Consider the following 22,657-nt stretch of genomic DNA (forward strand, 5'->3'; position numbering starts at 1 on the left):
GATGGATTCCATTATTATGTGCTACAATGATATTGAAGGTTTATATCATATAGTAGCTCGAAAGTGTCGACCCAGAGAGACACTTCGACCCAAAGTCAGTCTTGAAGGGTATAGTTGCGGTAGGAAACAGTCCCAATCTCTTCTTTAGAAAAGGATTTCATTTAGAATCCTTCATAAGCAATGCAAAAGTACCACCTTTTGACCCGTTTCCGTATGATCCCCAGAGAAATATGTACAGCTCCGGGTGGCGGCGCGTCGCACCCCGGCATAAAACAGCATCAATTCATCCCGGTCACCTCACTCAAGTATGAAGGCTTGCGCCCCCAGACTCGACGGCCTCGATTTCGGCCTGCGTCCATGCTAGCCGTTGGAAGCGCTGGGGAAGCTCCGATCGGTCGAAGTGCATGCCGTTTCCAGCTTCCACGGGACCAAGAGAGGCACCCGATTTGCCGCCAATCCAGCCACCAGCGGAGTATTGGTTGGTCTGGTTTAGGGGGCCATGCTGCTGGGCCTTTTGCCTGTAGCTTGCAAAGGACTCGGGGAGCGAATGGGTCGGGGAAGCTGGGTGGACTTGAGGAGTATGGTCGACCTCTGTGCAGGATTAGCATCGGGTGAGAGAGACAGAGAGAAGAGAGACTGACTAGATGGAACAGTGCGCTTGCCCAAGAACCTGATCATGGGCTGGCGGGTCTGGAGGAGTTGCTTGGTTGCGTTCATGGTTGGCAGTTGCGACAGCGGTGTCGGAGGAAGCTTCGGAGTCTGTGTGCTCGGGAGTATTCGGGAGGATGATGTTAGGGCGTACTCGGGGATTTGTATTTGCGAGGTGGGCTGAGACGAGGGCCAACAGGAGAGTGAAGGCCTGGGGAGTGAATTGGGGTGCGAGGGAGAGCGAAGGTGGTGCAGTGGTGAAGGACAATGGAGGGGGCCGTCGCTGCTAAAATGCTCATGGAGCTTTCATGCTCACCTAGGCTGGAGGTGACGCTAGTGTCCGACGCGCCTTCTCCGGCCCTTTTTCTCCCACTCCGAGACTCCCGTTCCCCCAGATGTGCTCATGCTCGACTGATCAAAGCCCACGTTCGCACACCGAAAAGCGCGAAAAGAGCAACTTTGCCCGTCGTGTGATGCCTCATGTTTCCCTGTTCGTGCATTGTTTGTGGGGATCCGCGCTCGAGCCTGTTCTTTTTGGCTTCTTCGAGCTTCTGGGCTCGCGCAACTCCACGCCCTGCCGCCGCCGGATTGTAAATTTTCACCACCATTCACCAATCACAGCGCCGTCGTCCCAGTCCAAGCTTTCTTTTCCTTATCAGCCCCACGTTTGCCCGCTCCTATCCCTGCCACCGCGTTGACAATTGCGATATTGAATTGACACCAACCCCAGACTCCTCTCCCCTCCCCTCCCCTCCCCCTTCCAGCATGCACGAATTGCTGCTGTTTGGCCAAGTCCCGCAGTCGCGTCATGGCCAGGTCTTGAAGATTCTCGCTGGCGTGGCCGCTATGCAGCCCCGCCGCGTCCTCGAGCGTCATCTCCTCTATAAACCTCAGCGCCAGCCCGAGGAGCCGGGCTCCCATCTCCGGCGGGGCGGCACCCAGGCCGTTGCTATGAAGAACAGGCCCCAGGCCGCAGTAAAAGATCTGTATTTCTCGCAGTTGATCCAGAGGCTGTCGCAAGATGACTTCAACCCCGAGGTGCAATACCATGGCCTTGGATTGCACGCGACTGGTGAATCTAGCGCAGATGCAAAGTGGACTTTCCAATTTCATGAGACTCCAGATACTGGCGATAGAGGTGTCCTCGTTCGATTAGCAAATAGCACTGACATTCTTGCGGGCGATCCTCACTCATACATGGTCAATGTAGGCAACCAGTAAGGAGTATACCATGCCTTCAGCCCATAAATACTGACGAGCAGCAGATTCGTTTCCGAATATTACCTTGAAGGCCATCGCTTTGTTCACGATAACATCGTCATCCTTCTCCACCGTGTCTTGCATGAACCGGGCGCTCGCTCTCTGGAGAACTCGCCCAAGATGGCCCTTCCAAACTTTGATGCGCTCAAGCCTTTCGATCCCAGCGGCGCATACGTTCTCGAGGCAAAGATACGCGTTCATGACTTGAATAACCCTTCTGTGCTTGATGCAGGAATAGAGGAACTCAAGAGGTTCAAGAGCCAGATGAAGGGATGCGTGGAACTTGAGGTACCAGAACGGCTGTTGCTGGACACTCGGGTGAAATACAAGCCCAATTTAGTGGCGCAGACTGTAAGCCGGCCAGTTCCTGGGTCTCGCTGAGGGAATCTGGAGCAACCGCTTTCGTATGTTTGGAAAAGCACACCCGGTCGAAGAGGGTGAACTTGCTGGATGAACCAGCCCTCATGAAAGACAGCCACTGTTGGATACAAGAGACGAAGTTCCCTTAAGAAAGTCGTCACGACGGCGAAGATTACGGTGGTAGTTTCCAGTACGGTCATCAGGGTGCAACGATGACGATTGCAGAGGCAGAAAACAGAAGTCTACGATGGGTCTCTCGATCATGATAACGGAACTTTAATATTCAATCCACCTAGTACCACACCCACCGACAAGTTTCCTCAAGTTTTCCGGATTCATGCTGGCTCAATTACGCTGCAGTTTCCAGGGAGATGTTTGGGGTCTTGAACCCACCCCACACTTATGGTATATTGGTACAGATTGACTCTGGAAAGGATGAGCACGATGCAGGGAATAATACAAACACAAAGTTCATATAATCCGACGCTGCCAGCGCAACCCTCGTTTCAATGTTGTGCTCCAATGTGAAATACCCTCATCTCCGATTGAAAAGTCGGTGAAGAGCCTTCCCTACCTGCCATATTCCAGGGCAGGATGTATATAAACTGTACATAGCTAGAGATGCTGTTAGAACATCGTTGCACATTTACCTTAGTTATCATGCAGTTGTGGATCGCGCACGTGCTTCCGCGATTTCGCGTCGGTGCCTTCCGCATCCAGGGCTCTACCTAGTTCATCAAACCCAACCCTACCAATCTTCCTCGACATCGAACTGCTAGTAGCGTATATGATGAAGTCTACTTCGTAGCATCAATTTCCAGAATGGCGGATCGTCCAGGTCTTGGGAAGAGGCCAAGCTCTGACCACAAAGGCGTATCTCCGCCGCAGACGAAACGGCGACAACAGTCCACTACGACGAGTGAGCTGAACGCATGTTTTACAGAGGGACATAGACTAATGAATTATATCGCAGGTAAAGCCGTTGCGAATTTTTTCACTCCAGCGTCCAAAAAAGAGCCGGAGAAGATGTCCTGGCGGATTGTGAATAGTAGTCTCCTCATCGGTCGTTATAACCCATCAGCTGCGTCACAGTCACCCAAGCCTTTCAGAAGTGGACGGAAAATAGCTGTATTCGACTTCGTACGTCTAACTTCGAGACGCCGTGTCTCAGCCCGATATCGGAGGGTATTCCGTTGACCTCACATGCTGTAGGACTCGACACTCATTAGGTCTGCTTCAGGTAATCGATTTGGGCGTGATGCGACAGACTGGAAATGGTGGCACGACAGTGTTCCCGGGACATTGCGAAGCCTTCACGAGGACGGGTATGTCTGAACCCTAGTCCTTCTTGCTGATCATCTGGATGTCCACACTGGCTAACCGTAACGTTCAACAACTCAACAGATATCTTGTCGCAGTATTGAGCAACCAAGGAGGAATCAGCCTGAAAGGAGACCCGAAAACCATCAAGAGTGACCAGAAACGATTGGCAGATTTCAAGGGCAAGGTTTCGGTCGTGCTGAGCCAACTCGACTTACCCGTTTCTGTGTATGCTGCGACAGGCCGAGACCAGTACCGCAAGCCTAGAGTGGGAATGTGGCAGGAGTTGTTGGAGGATTACGACCTCGAAGCTGCAGGTGCTGTTGATCTAGAGAGCTCCTTTTTCGTAGGCGATGCGGGTGGACGAGAGGCAGTTGCCGGAGGAGTATCCAAAGACCACTCATGTGTTGACAGGTCTGGGACAGCCTTCCGAGTATGTTGAATGTACTAATGATTGCTCAGAGATTTGGCTGCCAATGTTGGTATAGCGTTTCAAACTCCCGAAGAGCACTTCTTGCAGGAAGACTCCAGACCATTCGTAAGAGATTTTGATCCAACCATTTTCCTCCACAAAGGGGCTGTGAAGTCAACATCTGCAGGTAAGTTCCGGGATTCCCAGCCACCCGGAATCAGGTGAACCACAGAAACTCTAACTTGGTCTCATAGTTCTGAGTTCGTTTACGAAAATGAGTGGAGTCGAAATTGTGCTGTTCTGTGGCAGCCCAGGAGCTGGGAAATCGTCTTTCTATTGGAGGCACTTAGAGCCACTGGGCTATGGTCGAGTGAATCAAGACATTCTCAAGACGGTAGGCGTTCTACAACAAGCTTCGTCGCACATACACGTGCTTGTGCTACATCCCCCGCTCCTGAGTAACCCGTGTTGAAACAGCGCGACAAGTGTCTCAAGACGACAGCTGCACTCGTCGAAGAAGGAACATCTGTTGTTGTCGGTAAGAGACGTCTCCACCACCCATACTTGCATTGGGTTTGCGGACTAATTTCTCTGATAGACAACACGAATGCAGATATAGAAACGAGATCCCACTGGACTGCGTTAGCCGAGAGGCTCAAGGTTCCGATCCGATGTATGCTATTCACCGCACCTGCAAAGCTTTGTGAGCATAATGATACAGTCAGGGCGTTGAATCTGGACCCCGAAGTAAGTTTTCCCAACAGAAGTACCATCCCTGGAAAATTACTATATTGAGTTACGCGTCATTCTACATCCAATTAGGATCGACTGCCATCGGAGATTCTCCCTTCCGACCTGCTTGACAGGATGATTATAGGATTACAACGATCGCGGGAGTGCCTCATTGGGCTAATTATTTGTCTCAGATTAATCCTGAAAAACGTTCTATCCTTCCAAAGCTTGCGTTTACAGGATTTTGGTCGAGATACCGAGAACCCACTTTGAAAGAGGGTTTTGATGATATCACAAAGGTTGACTTCGAGGTATGTCCCATCAGTTGCTAACCTCGGATCCCTAGTCCGAATGCATGCTTACGGGGCGGTAGTTCGAGGGCAGCGAGGAACAAAAGAAATTGTGGGGTCGGTTTTGGGTTTGAGAAGGTATTGACGGCGCCGAAAATCAGCAAGGCGTAACCCGGATGCAAAGGAAATGAACGACATTGATAGCAGCTGCAGGTTTCGTAGACCATTTAATGCAAGTCAGATCGAGGTTCTCTATTTGCTAGCTAGTATTGCCTTTCTAGACAACTGCCGTGGGATCAAAAACAAATGTCGTCTGATATCAGCAAAACATTGAACACTTGGATTCTGATAATTGATGCGCTTACTCGACAGTCTTGCTGTCAGTCACTATCTGCTCCACATTTCCAGATATGCACCTTAGAGGTAGGCGCCAACGTCAATTGGCTCGCTGCAGTGGGCACGGGAATAAAATCTCCCGTCCGTCAGAGCAGCTTCTCCAGTGGTTAACACAACTAAACTCGTGCCGTCGCCGTGCATTCAACGTGCTTTGGTGAGACGGTAGACGCAAACGGGTACCCCGTGCCGTTGGGGGGGCTGCAGATCTTCGTTAGAGTTGGTTAAGTGTACAATTTCTGTGCTAAATCATGACGAACCACGTCGTGCTTTCATGATTGCTGGCTCAGCCTGGCTGCTAGAAAACGGACGACAGCGTGATTACTGGCCTGATTAAGATGCAATGCCTATCTGGCAAAATACTCACCGACAGGGTGACTACATGAAGAAAACATGGTGGCGAAATACCACTTGGGTCCCTTCGTACCGAACCAGTACAAAAGCATCAACGCTCGTATTCACCGGAAGAGTCCATTATATGACGGTGGCTGGCTAGCAAACGGCTGCTCTGCCCTGGTTTTGCATGAGGGGGAAACAACGCTGCTTCCGTCCTGTCACAGACCCGAGGCAGGAAAGCAGGAGGATATCAATGCCGAATGTCCGGACCCGGCCAAGGCCACTGCTGTCGTCATGATCTGAAGACGGCTTTCGGTCCCTGGTCCCAGCCGACAATTTTTAGGGGGAACCTTGCCTCTTTGGTGGCTCCGGAGCACTTCCCTCTCAATTTCGAGCTCGGTAACAGAGTCCCGGGTTGAAATGATCGCGGGATCGCACGCCCCAAGAAACGGCATGGCGATCGCTCCCACAAATGAGCAATCGGCACCATGCTCTGCTCGTCTGAGGTTGCGACATGTGTTTAAAAGCTGGCTGCATGCTGCAATTGATGGTATTGCGGGAAGCCGAGGTGCGGGAGAGAGAGAAGATGGAAGGCTGCGGAGGTTTGGCTCTGGCGATGCGCTGGCGGCTTGAGCTTTGCGAGGCTTGCAGGGCCAGTGACGGTGCCTGGCATGTGTGGTGACAGCGCAAGGCATGGATGTGGGATTTGTGCCTTGGATGTGACAGGCGAGGAGCGGCCAGGAACAGGGACGTGGGAAGCTCAAAAATCCTGCATGGTCTGGACGCCAATTAGCAGCGGCTTAACGGCCAGATTCTCTGCGTATCTCTCCGATTCGTTTAGTGGTACGACTGGGCGACCGGCCTTTCACCAGCACCTCCGCCTCGCCTCTCTAGGTCTTTCCACCTCGTCTCCGAAGGATTGTCCAGTGTGTCACGACGCAAAGGCTGGACTCCGGAACGGTGGGAAGCCATCAGTGTTTCTGAATTTCGAAACCTGTGCGTTTAGTTTGCTTTTAGAACTATCCCTTCTTCCGCGGCCAATGAGCTAGTCGGGCTTCCAGGCAAGAAAAGTTGAAAATAGAGCAGATTTTCACTGCCCAACAAAGTCACTGTGATAATTAATGTCATCATGCAACGACTACACACGGCAAAGGCGAGGCCCACGGAGACAGTGTAGAATTCACAGCTCTCTGCACTGCCCTAGATGTCACCTCGGGCGCCACGGTCAAGTGGCTGGGAGCACCAGATCTCGCCCTTCATATACCTCAGTACCGGTTGCACACGACGACCTGAAGGAGGAAGAAGGAGAAGTCATTTCCTTCTGTGGCGTCGGCGACAGGCTCTTTACATAGAAATTCCAACAGAAAATTCGGAGGGTGCCTGCATAGCTTATTCGTAGTTTTAATATCGGGAGTGGGACTGGGTGGAGTCAACTGGAGAACTCTCCACCCAACAACAGCCGCGTAAGTTTTAGTACGAGAAGAAAAGAAAAATTCACACACGGACCTAGAGGAGTCTGACTGAGTCGCCCCCCATGCCTCTCGGGCGCTCAGTCGGACATATCGAAACGGCGGCGTCAGCGTGTTGGGAGAGCAAGACGGCGTCGCCCTGGACCTTGGAGTGCCTCTTCGTTAGCCAGCGGGAGACGTCAATGCCATGTGCGCAGCAGGCAGAAGGGCCGTGTCCTGTTGAAACCGGGGAGGATGGCGAGTGCCGTCCAGCTAGTGGTAGCAGAGCGCGAGCTGTTGAGTCGGCCTTTTGGTGCCTGTGTGCCTGCTGGCGCGCAAGGATACTACAGGGTTGTGGGAACAGGTACAGCTTGCCAAGCATAGGGCAGCAGCTCCAGTCGTGGTCTTCCCACAAATCCCCAGCCGGCCGCCCTTCGTCCCCAAAGCTATCCTCTCTTTTGCATCCGCCGTGCCTCTTGTTGCTCTCTGCTGCTGTTCGTTGTCTCTCTCTGCCGCATTACTCGTTGCGCTGTCTTTCGCTCACCTCTGCGCCCTGCAGCCTTCATCAATTCCTGGCAGGTGTGCGACCACTGCCAGGCTCGTGATTTTCTGCGCCCTCACGTGCTGGCCCAATCTGGATCAGTGACCGAGCAGGCGCTGAGTTTGCATTGAGAGCCCTCGCGACAGGATAAACACCTCAAGGTACCTACGTGGACGGTCTGTCGTGGCACCCCCCAGAGACCTTCACCTTCCGCCATTCCGTCCCGGATAGGAACTCCACACAGCGACGCGGGCAGCTCCAAAGCCTTCCCCCCCCAGAGTGCTGTTGACCTTTTAAGCTGGTGATGGGACCCCGGCACCCATCGCGAAAAAACACGTCCCCACCACCACGACGATGCGCGAAATGAAACCTCTTATTCTGCCCAAGCTCGTCGCAGCGCGCAAGTCGTCCAAGTCCTCTCTCGACATGACCTCTGACCCAGCTTCGTCCATCTATTCTTGCGCTGATTCCGGCTTCTACTCGGTATCAGAATGCTCAACACCGCCGACGCCAAGTTTTTCCTCCCGAGGCCACCTCAGATACCCCAGTTCGACCTCGTCACTATCGTCAAGTCCACCCAACCACGACCCCATCGAGGTTCCCAATGGCTCTGGCAAGCTGCCAAAGCTGACTGAGGAGCCGATTGAGCGTGAGGATGACTATGTCACGACGGTTTCCTACCGCTGCTCCTGTATGTCTTATGTTATAGGTTTATGAATGTGGATACTAATAATATTGATAGGCGATGTCGAAGTCTGTGTGCACTCTCGACCACCAACTCGACGCTCTGTATTCGGGCAAGCGTACAACTTCGCAGAAGACTACTTTGGCAATGATTCAGGGCCACATATGTCTAAGAGGCGGCGATCTGCAGAATCAACGGCCAACAGCATTACCAGCAAGCTTGGGAGCAGGTTCCCTTCTTTCCGACGAAATTTGCGAGATCGCAAGACGACCTCAACCTTCGGCAGGACCTCCCGAAGTGCCACCCCATCACGAGTATCGTCGACCCGGTCGTCGTCGATCACTAGCTCTATTCATCAAGGGTACGATCTCTGCGAGAAACTTCCTCCCACCCCAGCCCGGAGTAGCAAGGAACGTCTGGATGAATCTTTCGTTTCATCGCCAATTGACATCGCCAAGGCGAAATCGCTCGATGTGGACGCTGAGCAAGCAGAGTCTGAGCGATTTGTCACCACTCCTCTACTTCCACCTTTGCTCGTCAAGTCACGACTAAGTGACCACCCAACCCAATCCCCTCTTCAATCTCCCAAAGTGGCCGATGCCACTCATTCTATGGTCGCTACACCCATTGGTACTCCTCCAGTCCTTGGTTATCCCACTCCGCCTCTTTCTTCCAAACCGTCCATCTCATCCTTCAAGACATCACGGCCTGGGCACCTAGTGCCTTCATCAGACATTCCGCCAATCATGCTTACCGATCCGAATGACAAGTGGGCCATTAAGCTAGGCCACGCAAACTTTACCATTCAGCCGGAGCCCTATGTCCCCGACGTTTGTGACATTGCTTCTTTACGACAACTGTTTGCCGATTGGGAGCAAGCGCGCTGCAACTTTACCAAACACCAAGTACGAACGGGAGAGCACTTTGGTGTCACTTCCAAAACCTACCTGCTCACTGAGAAGAAGTGGGACGAGGTCGATGCGTTGTGGAAGAGGAACAATGATCTCGCTCTCTCACGCGCCGTAGCGATGGGTGAAGAACCGGAACCATCGTCGCCTTTGGAACCCGCTCCACTCAGTAAGATGCCGACTCTCAACGACCCAAGAAGCGAGGGAAAGTTCCCAAAGCTAGGAGATGAGGACATTGTCGGACCGATGGTTCAGATCGCATCACAAGTCCAGAAGCAACCTCCTCGAAAACGCGCCTTTTTCAAATTTTTCAGCGACATGAGGTTACCGGGTTCATTCTTTGGACGATCGTCGGCTGGGCTTCGGTTCACTCGATGAGCTCACACGTCTCCCTGCCAATATTTGTGTGATTATTTTTCTTTGCTAGACCTCCGTAACATGACACGTTACGCACGGTTTACGAAGTATGACGTGTGTGACGGTGGTTTTTGTCCTTTCGAACATGTGCCGCTCATACGAGCCACGACCGCTCCTTAATACGAATTTCCTTTGTTTTGTTTTTTCTACGAATCTAGAAGGTTTCTTTGGTTCATCCGCAAGGCACACCCCCCTTCAGTGGAATCTTCTCGGAGTTTTTCTCGGATGGGACTCCGCCTAAAACATGGCATGTTCACGCAGGGGGCTCATCAGCCAAAAGTGTTTCCTTTTTAACGTTTATTGCTAATTTCTTTTCTCTACTTCCGATCTCGAATCGAAGGAGCATTGTCGGCGGCTACACCCCTCGTCCTAGTCTAGTGACTTGAGAGGCAAGCGCAGTCGTGGGTCAGGAGGATACCCAAAAGCAAACCTTGGAAGGCTAAATATTTCAATGTATAACTATAATAGGTGTATAGATCTGGACAGGTAGGCTCCTGCCTTTTTTATTTGCGCGGGACGACCGCGGCAGGAGCGATTCCCAAGTTAGCGGCAGAGCGTTCAGAGAGCAACTAGCGAATATCTACAAGTTTCAAACAGTACAACATTTCCCACTCGCGTCTTGCTATCAATTCACCATATCATTTTAGTTACTTGATTTTGGATATTTCCCTGCCCCAGGCGCGGTTGGACGAAATATTAGAGGGTATGTGATGTGCGTCTGTCGAGGCGCAGCAGAAAGCCATGTACGTTTTGTTGCTGTGCTCCGGGGCACACGTTCCTCGTTGTGCCTCCCGAGGTCTATTTCATCAAGTTTCCCATATGCGTTGACATGTCGTATTTTGCTTTCAAGTTTCGGTGTCATGGCTCGTATATTCATCCAGCCGTGTTTCATTTGCCCGAGTGTGTTGGTGAAGGATGGCCTAAGACTGTTTCTCCACGAATTACAGCCACTGCGGCAACGAGGTTCGAGAATATGGGTTTCTAGAAGCTGGATTGAGTAGCACGTCTGAGCGTTTGTGTCACAGTATGAGGCGAGTGGTAGACGAGTGGCAATTGTCTTGTTTGAGCCTGACACTTGATCGTCTTCATAGCTTCTGCTTTCGGAAAAGACCACAACTTCACGTGTCTCCATATTCTCGAGTTTACACCTGCCTAGGAAGGCTTGCATCCCTGTAAGCTGCATCTCGACTTGAACACTACTTTCATTCTCCCCGTTGTTTTCACATGATAGCGTCCGCGGTTAAGGCCGCTACGATTGCACACTCACCGCAGTGTTCTATTTCTAGAAACCCTGTTAGATATCAGAAACTCGCCTCCACGTCCGATCATGACTGCAAATAATCCACGCCACCCGAGGCCATCATTACTACATACTTACAGCACCCGCATGCATCATCGAATCGCTGACCCAGCGAGCGCCCAACCGCTGCCGTAACCGGGTGCACGCCAGCCTCCAAGCCATCAGGTCCGTCATTAACGGATTAACGTCGACGAGCCCCGGAACCGAAGCTGCAGGATAACCGCCCGGGAGAAGAACCTGCAAGGCACTCTGAGGGAGGCTGGGGTTGTACAACGCCTACTTGTCTCACTCGTCAGTGGTATCTGGATTGGGAATAACAGGGAGGTTTGTTGAACCGGAACCCAGGGTTTAGGGACCAGAGGCGAGGAACTGCGGGTAGAGGCGAACGCACCATGGGGGGGAGGGCCGAGTGAGCAGGGGAAACGAAACTTTGAAGAGGGGGAAAGATGTTGTGGTACATAGGCTGAAACGAGTATGGGAGATGCTAGATGCTAGATGCTAGACAGTGGGGAATATGCAGAGTGTATAAGCGAGGCGGGAATTGAGATGAGTTGTCAGGCTGGGGGTTAGGAGGGTTTTGCAAGACGCGTCTAGAAAAGCTGTTGCTGCAAGAGTGGTGCGTGCTGAAGTTGTGATCGGTGTGGACGTGGATGGCGTTATGTATTGTGCTAGAGGCGCCCAGAAGAATGCATGCGGCTGTTTGAGTGCGAGATAGAGGTATAGAAAATAGAAAGGTGTGCAGAAGGGGAGTGCATGTGACTAGTAGAGTTAAGGGCTTGGGAGTAGTGGGGAATGCAGTTGATCTAGAGCGAGGAGATTATGTTCGATCATAAAATCTCGAAGATTTGACTATTTGTCTTTGAGTAATAAGTAGGTATGAAGGTGACTTTGAATTTCTCTTGTCTACTGATACAAACTGTTTCCTTAAATTAATTTACCCCCTTGGCGCCTATCGTAATTCTCTTCTTTGGCAACGTGACTGGATGTGAGTACCTACATATATTAATGTTTTATCCATTTCCATCACATACGACCATAGGACCAAGAGAAGTCTGAACCCCGTTCGATCTTCGATAGACAATCTCGGTACCGGCGGATTAGTAGTTAGGTGGGTGACCACTAGCGAATACCTGCTGTTGTATGTTTTTGCCGGTTTATGGTACCCAGATGACCATCTTTCTAGTGCTTTAAAATTTTTAACCATAAAATTCACTCAGTAAGATCCTTAGAACGAATAGAAGAGCATGCCTTTCCATTTTTTCTCAAAGCCTGGAATAAGTCTTCTCCCTAACAAATCCCAATATGAAATGCTGGAAGACTCTTTGAACTTGGATCTATCCCCCATGCCGCAAGTCAAGCGACCAACACCACGTGACATTGAAGGCGACCTCAGGACCTCAGGACCTCGGGACCTCGGGAGTGTCGTGTGATATCTCGAGACAACAGCGAGATGCACGACTTCTAGGGGCAAGAGCTGATGAAGCGAAGGTGGCCATTGCAAATTCGAAAAGTTTGTGGAAGGCCCGAATTGAAGTTCTTTAAGTTCCATGGTTGTTTTAAAGGTTCGTATTCAAGGCCTAATCGAGTCATGCACCAAACAAGAAACCAAACGATTCAAGGTCCAATAGTGAAGATGCGACGAACTACATGTGATAAATCTTATGATGTAGTTAGGAGGGATAAGATGTGCGATAAGAGAGGCGTGATGGGCAAGAGTTACGTGAGCTAGAGTTCATATGACGATATGTATCGATGAGGTTCTAGCGGGTGCGCATGTCATCAAAGCCGCTGCCATCACTAGATCGTGATCTTCAAACAAGGCAACCCCTCCCAGCCACCACCTTTTCTTCCTCACCTCGACACCAGCACCCCTCCGCTGTGTGCTCTCTTCTTTACTCTTCTTCTCTTCTCGTATCATATATTCACGGGACTTTCGTTCGGAACCGTATTTCAATTCCTCCACTTGCAGCCGGCTGACTATCGGGTGCTGTTTTGCTTACGGCTTTGTTTCACCGTGTTTTAGAGACTCTATTACTTCTTCACACTCTACACCTGCCCGACACACACACGCGCACCTGTGTCTTGCGGGCAGAAGACTAGAACAGATCCACCATGAACGGCTCGTTCTCTGACTCTGAGGCCGACCTGGTCGCCAGTGTGCAGCTCCAGGCGAACGACGACATTCCAGAGGAGCCTGAGATGGTCCTTTCAGACGACGCGGAGAGCAGCCAGGTGTTTGCCCCCCCCCCGCGGATAGCTGCCCGCTTTTATCGCCCTTCGAACAGCCGCCGAAAGTCTTCTGCGGCCTCGTCGCGTCGCAACTCCATTTCTTCGACGCACTCCCACCAGTCGAACCGCTCCTACCGCAACAGCTGCCAGAGCAACCACGTTGCCCAGCATCTCCGCCGCGCATCCATACTCGAGAGCCGCAAGGCAAGATTAGCGGACCGTGCCGCACATGCCGAACAGGTGCGTTTGCGCGCGGCCCTGGCCAAAGCAACCCCACGCAGCTCCAACAGCGAAGAGAAAGCGTTGGCAGCGCAGCAGGCCCGCGAGAGACACCTGGCGCAGGTTGCCGCAGCATGCGCCGAGGAAGTTCGACGTGCAAAGAAAGTTGCAGAGGAAATGAAGGAGAGAAAAGCCGCCGAAGAGCGCCGGTACAGGCTCGAAATGGAGGAGAAGCTTGCAGATGCTGAGCGGAGGAGGCTCGAATACAAACGCAATGCGCGCAGGCCCAGGACCGCCAGTTCGCCACCCACTGACACAAAGAAGCCAGCTCTGCGCCCTGCGGTATCTTCTGATGTGGCAGCCAAGCGCATCCAGGCTGCCTGGAGGGCCCGGTCGAGGAAATGCGTTGTTGACGCATGGCTGGAGCTGGGTCTTTCCATCGACAAGGTCCATGACACCAGTTTTGACGACATCACCACATTGCTGGGGGACGAGAAGGTCCTGGCCACGACGGAGAAGATCATGTCGCTGTTCCAGCTGCTCCCAGAGGGAGACGCCACCCCCGGCGGGGCCGCTGTTAGAAAGTTTCTGTCGGCATACCTCATTCTGGGACACCCCGCACATGTTTTGAGCCGCGATGGCGATCAGGAGCAAGACCTCATCACTAAAGCTAAGGACCTCATTATATCTTTCGAATCTGCACTCTCAAAGCTTACCACCTTCAACTACTATACCCCTTCGCCCACCCGGCTGGAAACGGTTCTGCTAGCTCATGGCGCATTCGTTACCGCCTTTAACGATTGGAAGGCACGAGATTCATCAGCTCTCGTTGAGACCATGGTTGCCTCATTCGTTAACCTAGATGCAATTTGGCAAAGTGTCAAAGATGAAACAAGCGACGAAGTCGCTACCGATTATAAAAATGGGATCCGGGACAATCAAGCCATCCTTCTCAGCAAGATTAAAAAGCTTGCAGGGCAAGACAGGGCGTTCACCCTAATCAGGAAAGCTATTCGTGAGAGCCGCAAGGCAAGACCGAAGAAAAGACCCGCTGGAGACGTCCGCCCTCGTGTTGCAATTGATTCTCGTCCCGGATCTCCTATTTCAGACGAAAACTCGGCTGTGCAAACCGCAGCTGCTTCTCAGGTTTCGTCACCTCACGACCCAGCTTCTGCTGAAGGTCACCAGGCAAACTCTTTATCGAAAGTGTTTACAGTTGTCCCCGGAAACCGCATTCTTGTGCACGAGTTGTCCATTGATAAAGAATACCGCATTGATGCCTCGCCCACCGCAGACTTACGGGATGCTCTCAACAGAGAGGTATGTGATTCCATGCTCAAGGGCTTTGAGAATAGAGAAGGTGCCGTGTGGACCGTCGCTATGGCGGAAAATATCCGAGCGAAGCTGCTTCGCTTGCTGAAGCCTGGCAACTCGATGCATACACTCATAACTGATACCTTGGACCCGGAGCTCATCAACCGACAATGTAGCCAGGGCATGTTCTCGTACGAGAAGTTCTTCTCCTTCATTGCCAACATTCTTCCAAAACTCTGTGCTCCTTTCCGCGATTCCGAGGTTAAGGCTCTTGCCGATGAGCTCCAAGAGGAAGGTCTATTGCCAGAGATGATTGAGAAGCTGTTCAAGCTCCTGCACGTCATTGATCTTCTCTCTCTAGATTATTCTAATTTTCTATTGATGAACGCGGCTCCGACGCTCATCAAAGAGGCTCCTGGATACGAGCAGCGCATGTTTGCACAAGATCTAGAGTCTGGTACAATTACATTGGAGAGGACCCGTCGCTGGTGGCGCAGCGCTGCTGTAAATATGCATACAGAAGCTGACCGCCGTGATCCATGGAACGATCCGAATCCGGTGAACCGCCCCACGCCTCAGAAGATTTATGCCCGCGGCCTTGTCGATCTCGCCATCGCGACGCCTCCGCTGAGAGACTCAGAGTTACCCGAGACACTCGAGCTTGACCGAGATCGAATATCACGCATTCGCACGGATGCCCTTCGCATAACCATCATTGGTGGTATCCTTTTGACCGCTAAAAACCTCCTCAAGCGTGACGTCCGCTCCCAATGGAAGCACGAAGCCAATCGAATGTGGGAGACACTCAAAGACGGCTATCTCAAAGATTCGGCAACGCCTTCCAAGATTTCTTCTCTCCTAGAATCATCTCACGCGATGCCACCTACCAGCCGTGCCCAGCTTGCATCCACAATCACTCGCTTGCTTACCCAAGCCGAAGCTGGAAGGCTGTCTGATCCAGTCCTTAAGGTCCTCTTCCAAAGATTGAAGACTCTCATCTTCAATCGCGTCTCAGCCAGCAGCTCTGGCGAGAGAGTTAGGGCTGCTAGCACTGCTACAGAAGGACTCGCTACGACTGGACTCCCTGAGTTTGTGAGTCAGGTTGGAGATATTGTCGAACAACTTGGGAAGGTCAGCGATGTTGATAGAAGGGCGCACGGCAGCTGGTATGAGCAAATTGCCGAGGAGATGGAGATGCTGGGGACAGGGGGCGAAGAGTTGACCCGGTCGCCTAGTGCAGGGTCTTCCGCCGAATGAGCTGGGTGATGTTTGAGGTTTTCGTGCTATTGTGCTTTGTCCTTTGGATAAGTTGATCGATTCTTACTTTTACTGTTTGTTTCATGCATTGTGCGATCATTCATGCGTTTGTTTGGCGTTTGTGTTTCACGCATGGCGTCAGGTGGAAATGTGCATGGCATATCGTACGGTTTTTGTTTTTTTTTGCATTAACTTTTCCTTTGATGATATCATTTGTCTCGGTCTTGGACGAAATTTAGAGACATCGTTGGATCGGTGTCACTCATGGATCTTGGAATGGATATCACTCGAGACAGGTTTGGGCGGATATATCTGAAAGTAATTGGCATCTGTAACGGATTGATACTAGAATTAACTGCGATGTATTTTTGTTTAATCCCTCGACCAGTCATCCTTTACTGACAGCGATAAAGGGATTCCAGCACAAGGCTGATCCTGCGTTTCATGTCCGTAGACAAGGCTGCGGCTGAAAATCCAAGGCGTATCGCTCCCACTCAGTGACAGAAGCCAAGGATGATTCGCAAAGTAGCCTCATTTTGTGGAACCCTGCGCCCCAATATTGTCCCTCATGACAAACAAATTTGAGTCCCAGGAACAGCAGCCTCTTATTCAAAATGGGAGCCTTGGCAGGTAAATCGCGCGTGCCCATGGAGGCATGGGGTTGTTAAAGGCTTAATGGGACGGACTTGAAGTGACAGCTCTTTGCTATCCAATCTGTGCCTGTCTCAACCCTACGTCTTTAAACTCTACATCCTATTGCTGAACTTCGTCTTTGCTGTCTCAGGATCAAGGCAATCTCACATGTACCCTCTGCACATCAAATCTACTACGCCCGGCTCTACTTTCCCCGCACCTCGCCATGACGCATATATCGGATCAGACCCTTAATTCGCCTCGAAAGCCTCGCAATCGTAGACGATCGCGATCTAAAACGATATATAGCTACCTAAAATCCTTCATAGTCTATGTACTACCTCGAAGGACGCCACTCTATCGGCATTTGCCGTATGGAGACTCCATCAGACTCCTCAGGATACATCCAGGAAATCCAGGACAAGATATCAGATGTAGCCTTGAATTAGCGAGGTTGGACAAGACGCTTCCATCCTATGAAGCGTTGTCGTACGTTTGGGGATCGATGGAGGATACAAAGTCCATCACTTGCAACGGACATAGGGTGGACGGGGTGCGGAAGAACCTCTTCGAGGCTCTCGAACGCCTGAGATACCCACAGCAGTCAAGATTGATCTGGGTCGATGGGCTATGTATTCATCAGAAAGATCTAGGAGAGATGGCAACTCAAGTCCGACATATGCACCATATTTACGAGGGAGCAAAGCAAGTCCTTGTCTGGCTTGGGACGGACGAGTGGGACGAAGCACATTGGTGCTTTGCTATCCTGTGCGCGGTTACGAATGCGCGGCGGAGTGAGGGAGCGGAACTTGCGACGTTCAAGACGTTGGATGACGAGTACGGAGTCATGAACATTTACTCTCCACCCCCAATAGAATCAGACGAGTGGATGAACGTAGCGGCGCTATTTGATAACAATTGGTTCGTCCGTATGTGGGTTATCCAAGAGATCGTCCTCGCCAAAAGCGCAACGTTCATCTGGGGGTCTGCGGAGATTGATTGGCAAATTATCGGGGAAGCAATCCAAACTATAAGACTGGCAAACAATCGATACTTGAATAATAATCTCTCGAATAGACATTGGCAAAATGCAGTCTTCATGGATCATCTCTGTCGTCTACAACAAGATAAGCAACGGAAGGAGGAGGAGCCTTTCTTGCATCTCTTAGATTGGACCAGGTCGTTCGACGTCACAAACCCAAGGGATAAAGTGTATGGACTATTAGGATTTCCGACTAGAGATGCGGATATCGAGAATGCGAATATCGAGACTAGAGTGTTCATAAACCCAGATTACTCGCTTCCCGTAGCGCAAATATACACCGATGTAGTAAGGATAATTATAGGGAGGTATCAGGATATCGACGTTCTCTCGTACGTCCATCCTCCTCCGGGGGTAGTTTACTGTCCAGATGGGATCGACAAAAATAGACTATTTCACCATGTCCCCGAACACCTCCTCCCAACTTGGACGACGCTTCCGGGAGACCTGCTTCATCTGCAGTGGCCATCACAATATCCACCTCATGAAAAACTACCATCTTGGGTACCGGATTGGAACAGTGGAGTTGTCACCCATCCATTCACAGGATATGTCAAGAGCAATCAATATACAGCGGGGAAATGCAAATCCCTAGAGTTGCTGCCCACCCCGAGTCCCAGTATCCTATGCCTCAAAGGGGTTATCGTTGACGTAATCTCTCAAACACTCCCGCCTACCCCCTTCACAAATATTACCGACTCGGAAAGCAGCCTTCTGCGACTTGTTCAATGGTGCATCAATACAGGCTCTCCACTCCACACTGTCGCCTCAACACTTACTGCGGGCCGTGGTTCGAATGGCCACCTCGTTGCTGATACCGACCAGCATATAGCCGACTTCTTCGCCCTCCTCACAAAGCTGGACGAACACTGGCTCGAGAATAACCAACTAGGCGAGGCTCTCAGTTGCTCTAAATCGTCATCGAAAAGGGGGGATCCAGACAAAATGCAGGAGACTATTTGGAAATTCAACTACTACCGATCTGCGTTTACGACGCAGCTCGGGAAACTGGGACTCGGACCTGGTGCCATGAAGGCTGGGGATTTAGTGGTTGTGCTTTGGGGAGGCCAGGTTCCGTTTGTACTGAGAGAGGAGAACGGAGGCGCTTGGTATCAATGTGTTGGGGAGAGCTATGTTGATGGATTTATGAAAGGGGAGGTCGCGGGGAAATTGGAAGGAGCAGAAGCATATGTGGAAAGGGTATTTGAGTTGCGGTAGGGTAGGTCACAAGCTTTCTTTCTTAAACGCTGCAAGGCCAGGACTCTTGGTTATCGTAAAATCTGCCTATACTCAAGATGTGATCTACGGGCAACTTCAATTCAGAAGCCATCAAAGAGAAATTTACAGCAGGTCAATCGGATACTGAGACAAACCAAGGACGAATAACAGAAGGGATAGTCTGCAATTCCCCTATTAGGTGTAAGATTTGAAGGCATTACAATGAGTAGCAGCTATTACTCTTTGGTTTGTTTGTATAGATAGTAGCGGGGCCACGTGTAAGATTGGGTCAATTTAACTTACGTCAAAACCTCACCAGAGAAGCAATTTAGTAGAACCTTCATGGCTGTCGTAGCTAGTGGCGCTCATCTCATTAGACTGCTAACCCCTTCTATCAAGGGAGTAACACCTTCCCTCTAACAGCAGTAAATGCTTTGACATTTACATCTAACACAGCTATCCTCCGGGTCGGCGCTTGGTCCGGTCACGGAAGGCACACCCGTAGCCTCAGGGCAAATGCAACGTCCTGTCTCTTCCAACAACACTCACCCCCGTTCCAGCTACCAATCAATTGCCCCAGCTCTTCTTCGGAAGTCTCAATGTCGCTCACAGGTTCTCAAGTACCCCCCCCTTCAGGCTCGTCACCTGATTGCGCGTAATACTAGACACAAGACATATGCGAATTTCAACATCTGGCATCGAGCAGGTCACACTAAGCGCTAAATGATCCCTTAGTCTAGTACAGCGCCGTTTGTGCAAGTAGGTCTGTTCAATCCATCATTTAACCCTTAGCGACGATGCGATCTACACTCTTTAATAATGGTCAGTTATGCTCGAATTAAAGGGAGACTTGGAGCCAACCTCTTCGATGTCGTCCTCATTGAACAAATGAAAATACTGCCTATGCGAACACAGGCAAAGTTGATAAGGTAGTCCAGGAACCACCAAGAGCTGAGAAGCTCCCAAAAACTGGCGGACGATACCGCCATGATCCCGACCCCACTCCAAGGCATCTTCAAAAGACAGCATACCACCTACGAAGACGTATCGTATCTGGGGGAATGTATCCTTCAGGTTCAGCAACTGATCCAAATATCCGGATGAGCGCTGGACCCAGTTGGTGAGAATGAGCGTCACGAGTGAACGCGGAAGCTTTCTGACACCTCCAAGGAGATCAACATCAATTCTAACATGTCGAAGGCGGCAAAATGAGTCCATAGGCCCAATGGTAAGATGGTTATAGACACTTGGAAATTCAAGGCTCTCACCATCGTCTTCAAACTCGTCAAAAGCAAGGGCAGCCAGGTCAAGTGAGAGGCGTTCCAGGGACAAAATCTGGCATTGCAGAGCAGGAGTGACGTCACCTGGTTTGAAAGGCTCTTCGTGGAAATCGTCGAGTGGCGCGGCTTCGTACTCGAATGTCTTCAGGCAATGAAAGGCATTCAAAAACACCACAAGACACGCCGCACCCATGGAACAGCTCTTTAGGAAAATGTGTGCTACATTCCAGGAATTGGGGGGTGACCGTAGAGGGTTCGTGTAGGTACCGGTCTCAAAGTAGGCAATGCAATCTGTGATTCTAAATGTTCGTAGAGTTGGAAGCCCTAGAACTTCTGTGAAGTTGGCGATATTCAAAGTACCATCCGACCATTGACATGTGATGTGAATATCCTGTAGTGCCGGGAAAAGGCGACGAAGCTGCTCACCTTCCATGTGCTGGATTTGATCAGGTGGTCCATCTGTCCGATTGTACGTAAATGCCACCGGAAGGGCAATGGCTTTGAGATTGGGAAGGTGCGATAGGAGAATCAAAAGCAAGGTACGATAAGCTCCTTGCTGAATGCGTGTCTGCCACTCAGGAATAGTCTTGACGGACCCCGGGGTGGCATCGCAGAAGAGCTCCTCGTCCTTTCGATCTAGTGAAAAGGTTGAGTCTTGCATTGTGCAGCCGACTTTTTGCATTCCGCTAACATCATGAGGGTTGACTGCTGGATAGGATAAGACAAGATCTAAGGACTCTACTTTGAGAGCAAGGTCAGGGCGTTGGACGATCGTGCGAAGAAATCCTACCAACTGGTGATGGGAGGATTCGAGATACCGCTCATCGTCCGGTTGAGTATTAGGCATAAATGGCTTAAAACGGGCGAAAAGGAATGGCTGTGCTAGATCTCGGAGCTTGTGTGAGCTTAAGCAAAGGTTACGTAGCGTTTTTCGATTGTTGCTATTATTGTTTGGGAAATGGGATATAACGTGTTGCAGTAGCTCGACGGGCAATTCCTGGAGTCCGCGCAGTGACATGATTCTTTGTAGCTTGGAACAAGAGTGGGATGTCGTGGGGAACCAAGTTAAAGAGACGAGCGTATACGGTGTGAAGAGAGTTTGGAAGTCTGCTTAGTTGAAGTGGCTGGAGTGCAGGTGAAAGGATGCCAAAGGCCTGTGCCGTTGGCGCTAAGTTAGTTAACCAAGTTGGAGGAAAGCGGATTAGTCACTCTCGTACACTTGCGGAGACAATTAGTCCCAACAGGCAGCCGCTTTAAATACTTACCGTGATCTCATATTCCGGAAGATAAACTCGAACTAGCGGTAGCATTAATTCTCTTTGTTCAGTAGTTCTTATCAACCAACCCTCTAAATGTGCGTCTTATTCAACTGGATACGACGTTGTCTGTGCTGTTCTCGGTCAATAGGAAAATTTCGCTTTTCGAGGAACGTTGCTATCACGTGCCTGCTGCTTTAAAACACTGACTACGAGTGGATCGGAAGAATACATAGTTAGCAACGTGCCACGGTTTGACACCACGTCCCATCGTTGAAGTGGAATCAGCTAAGGCAGTTTGTGGACGGCCCTTTTGGAACAGAGCTAGGCCCTTCGAAAATATTTTTGGACATAGAAATAGAACCGCAAAATTCACCGAAAGCATTACCACTAAGGTGAAGAGCCACGAATGAAGCTCTCTTTGTGTTATGTTTTGTTGGGATTCTTCGGGTGGCTTAGCTTCGTTTAGTATGACCTAGTAAAGTATCCATGGCTTGAGAAAAGGATTCTAGATTTGGAGAAAGTTCTTGAGGAGACTGCTCCTCCGTTTCTCCGTTCCTCTGTCCCTTTGCTTAGCACCATCGTGATTCGTTGGCAAGTAGGTTCATTTCGCTGACGAGGAGCTAGTGATCGGACATTCGGTTGTTCGAAACTTAAACATGTTAGTGCGGCCATGGATGATAATAGACTTTGAACGGAAACAGGCGGAGTCAAGGATATATCCTGACATTGGTATGTAAGGGAAACGTTTTCTTTTGTACTAGAAGAGTCGGTGGGACAATGGAAAAGGATGATGCATGATTTCAAGGTTATCAAATAAGTCTTATTGGGTATAGTCTTAGTGTCTGATAGTTTAACTCGCGAAACTCGGATACTATACGAAGGACAAGTTGTGTTGCCGGAAACAAAATATCAAGCTAGGAGATGCTATTGACCATTTATGCGCAGTCGAGGGTTTGATGTTGGCGGATATGAGCTTCGCATCCCTTTTGTCAGCTCGACAGTGATCATCTGGTCTAGCTGTGGAACTGTACTTGTTTGCCTACCTCCTAGGAAGTACTCTAAACTTAAATAGAACAAGCCTATACCTATTGGTGGATTCTCCTCCCTTCGAAGCGCCGCTCAGCACGGAGATGTTGGCGGGGTTCATTTAGGTTTC

General features: G+C 50.6%; 8 protein-coding genes across 8 annotated transcripts; 6 read left to right on the plus strand and 2 right to left on the minus strand.

Annotated features, from left to right (window-relative positions):
• Window positions 1–301: 301 nt before the first annotated feature.
• Window positions 302–717, minus strand: BDR25DRAFT_317278 (uncharacterized protein; the record flags this gene model as incomplete). The annotated part of the gene is made up of 2 exons (XM_033691662.1): window positions 302–591; window positions 642–717. The coding sequence occupies 2 exons, from the start codon at window positions 715–717 to the stop codon at window positions 302–304; spliced, it is 366 nt and encodes a 121-aa protein (XP_033543898.1).
• Window positions 718–1,268: 551 nt separating this feature from the next.
• On the plus strand, window positions 1,269–2,330 carry BDR25DRAFT_72797 (uncharacterized protein). Its single transcript, XM_033698962.1, has 2 exons — window positions 1,269–1,865; window positions 1,914–2,330. The coding sequence occupies exons 1-2, from the start codon at window positions 1,414–1,416 to the stop codon at window positions 2,287–2,289; spliced, it is 828 nt and encodes a 275-aa protein (XP_033543899.1). The 5' UTR covers window positions 1,269–1,413; the 3' UTR covers window positions 2,290–2,330.
• A 681-nt stretch (window positions 2,331–3,011) lies between these two features.
• BDR25DRAFT_345225 (PNK3P-domain-containing protein) lies at window positions 3,012–5,267 on the plus strand. The gene is made up of 10 exons (XM_033694025.1): window positions 3,012–3,187; window positions 3,242–3,408; window positions 3,481–3,593; window positions 3,673–4,002; window positions 4,051–4,187; window positions 4,255–4,394; window positions 4,478–4,538; window positions 4,599–4,747; window positions 4,927–5,043; window positions 5,106–5,267. Exons 1-10 carry the CDS (start codon window positions 3,091–3,093, stop codon window positions 5,154–5,156), a joined length of 1,362 nt encoding a protein of 453 aa, XP_033543900.1. The 5' UTR covers window positions 3,012–3,090; the 3' UTR covers window positions 5,157–5,267.
• A 1,155-nt stretch (window positions 5,268–6,422) lies between these two features.
• Window positions 6,423–7,044, plus strand: BDR25DRAFT_317281 (uncharacterized protein; the record flags this gene model as incomplete). The annotated part of the gene is made up of 2 exons (XM_033691663.1): window positions 6,423–6,747; window positions 6,905–7,044. 2 exons carry the CDS (start codon window positions 6,423–6,425, stop codon window positions 7,042–7,044), a joined length of 465 nt encoding a protein of 154 aa, XP_033543901.1.
• Window positions 7,045–8,094: 1,050 nt separating this feature from the next.
• Window positions 8,095–9,711, plus strand: BDR25DRAFT_317282 (uncharacterized protein; the record flags this gene model as incomplete). Its single annotated transcript, XM_033691664.1, has 2 exons — window positions 8,095–8,431; window positions 8,483–9,711. 2 exons carry the CDS (start codon window positions 8,095–8,097, stop codon window positions 9,709–9,711), a joined length of 1,566 nt encoding a protein of 521 aa, XP_033543902.1.
• Window positions 9,712–12,859: 3,148 nt separating this feature from the next.
• Window positions 12,860–16,445, plus strand: BDR25DRAFT_305855 (uncharacterized protein). Its single transcript, XM_033690499.1, has one exon. The coding sequence runs from the start codon at window positions 13,163–13,165 to the stop codon at window positions 16,067–16,069; it is 2,907 nt and encodes a 968-aa protein (XP_033543903.1). The 5' UTR covers window positions 12,860–13,162; the 3' UTR covers window positions 16,070–16,445.
• A 334-nt stretch (window positions 16,446–16,779) lies between these two features.
• BDR25DRAFT_305856 (HET-domain-containing protein) lies at window positions 16,780–19,173 on the plus strand. Its single transcript, XM_033690500.1, has one exon. The coding sequence runs from the start codon at window positions 16,929–16,931 to the stop codon at window positions 18,960–18,962; it is 2,034 nt and encodes a 677-aa protein (XP_033543904.1). The 5' UTR covers window positions 16,780–16,928; the 3' UTR covers window positions 18,963–19,173.
• A 602-nt stretch (window positions 19,174–19,775) lies between these two features.
• On the minus strand, window positions 19,776–21,322 carry BDR25DRAFT_345229 (uncharacterized protein; the record flags this gene model as incomplete). The annotated part of the gene is made up of 1 exon (XM_033694026.1): window positions 19,776–21,322. The coding sequence occupies exon 1, from the start codon at window positions 21,258–21,260 to the stop codon at window positions 19,776–19,778; it is 1,485 nt and encodes a 494-aa protein (XP_033543905.1). The 5' UTR covers window positions 21,261–21,322.
• Window positions 21,323–22,657: the final 1,335 nt, after the last annotated feature.

The sequence above is a fragment of the Lindgomyces ingoldianus genome, assembly GCF_010093535.1.
Source record: "Lindgomyces ingoldianus strain ATCC 200398 unplaced genomic scaffold BDR25scaffold_31, whole genome shotgun sequence".
Lineage (NCBI taxonomy): Eukaryota > Fungi > Ascomycota > Dothideomycetes > Pleosporales > Lindgomycetaceae > Lindgomyces > Lindgomyces ingoldianus.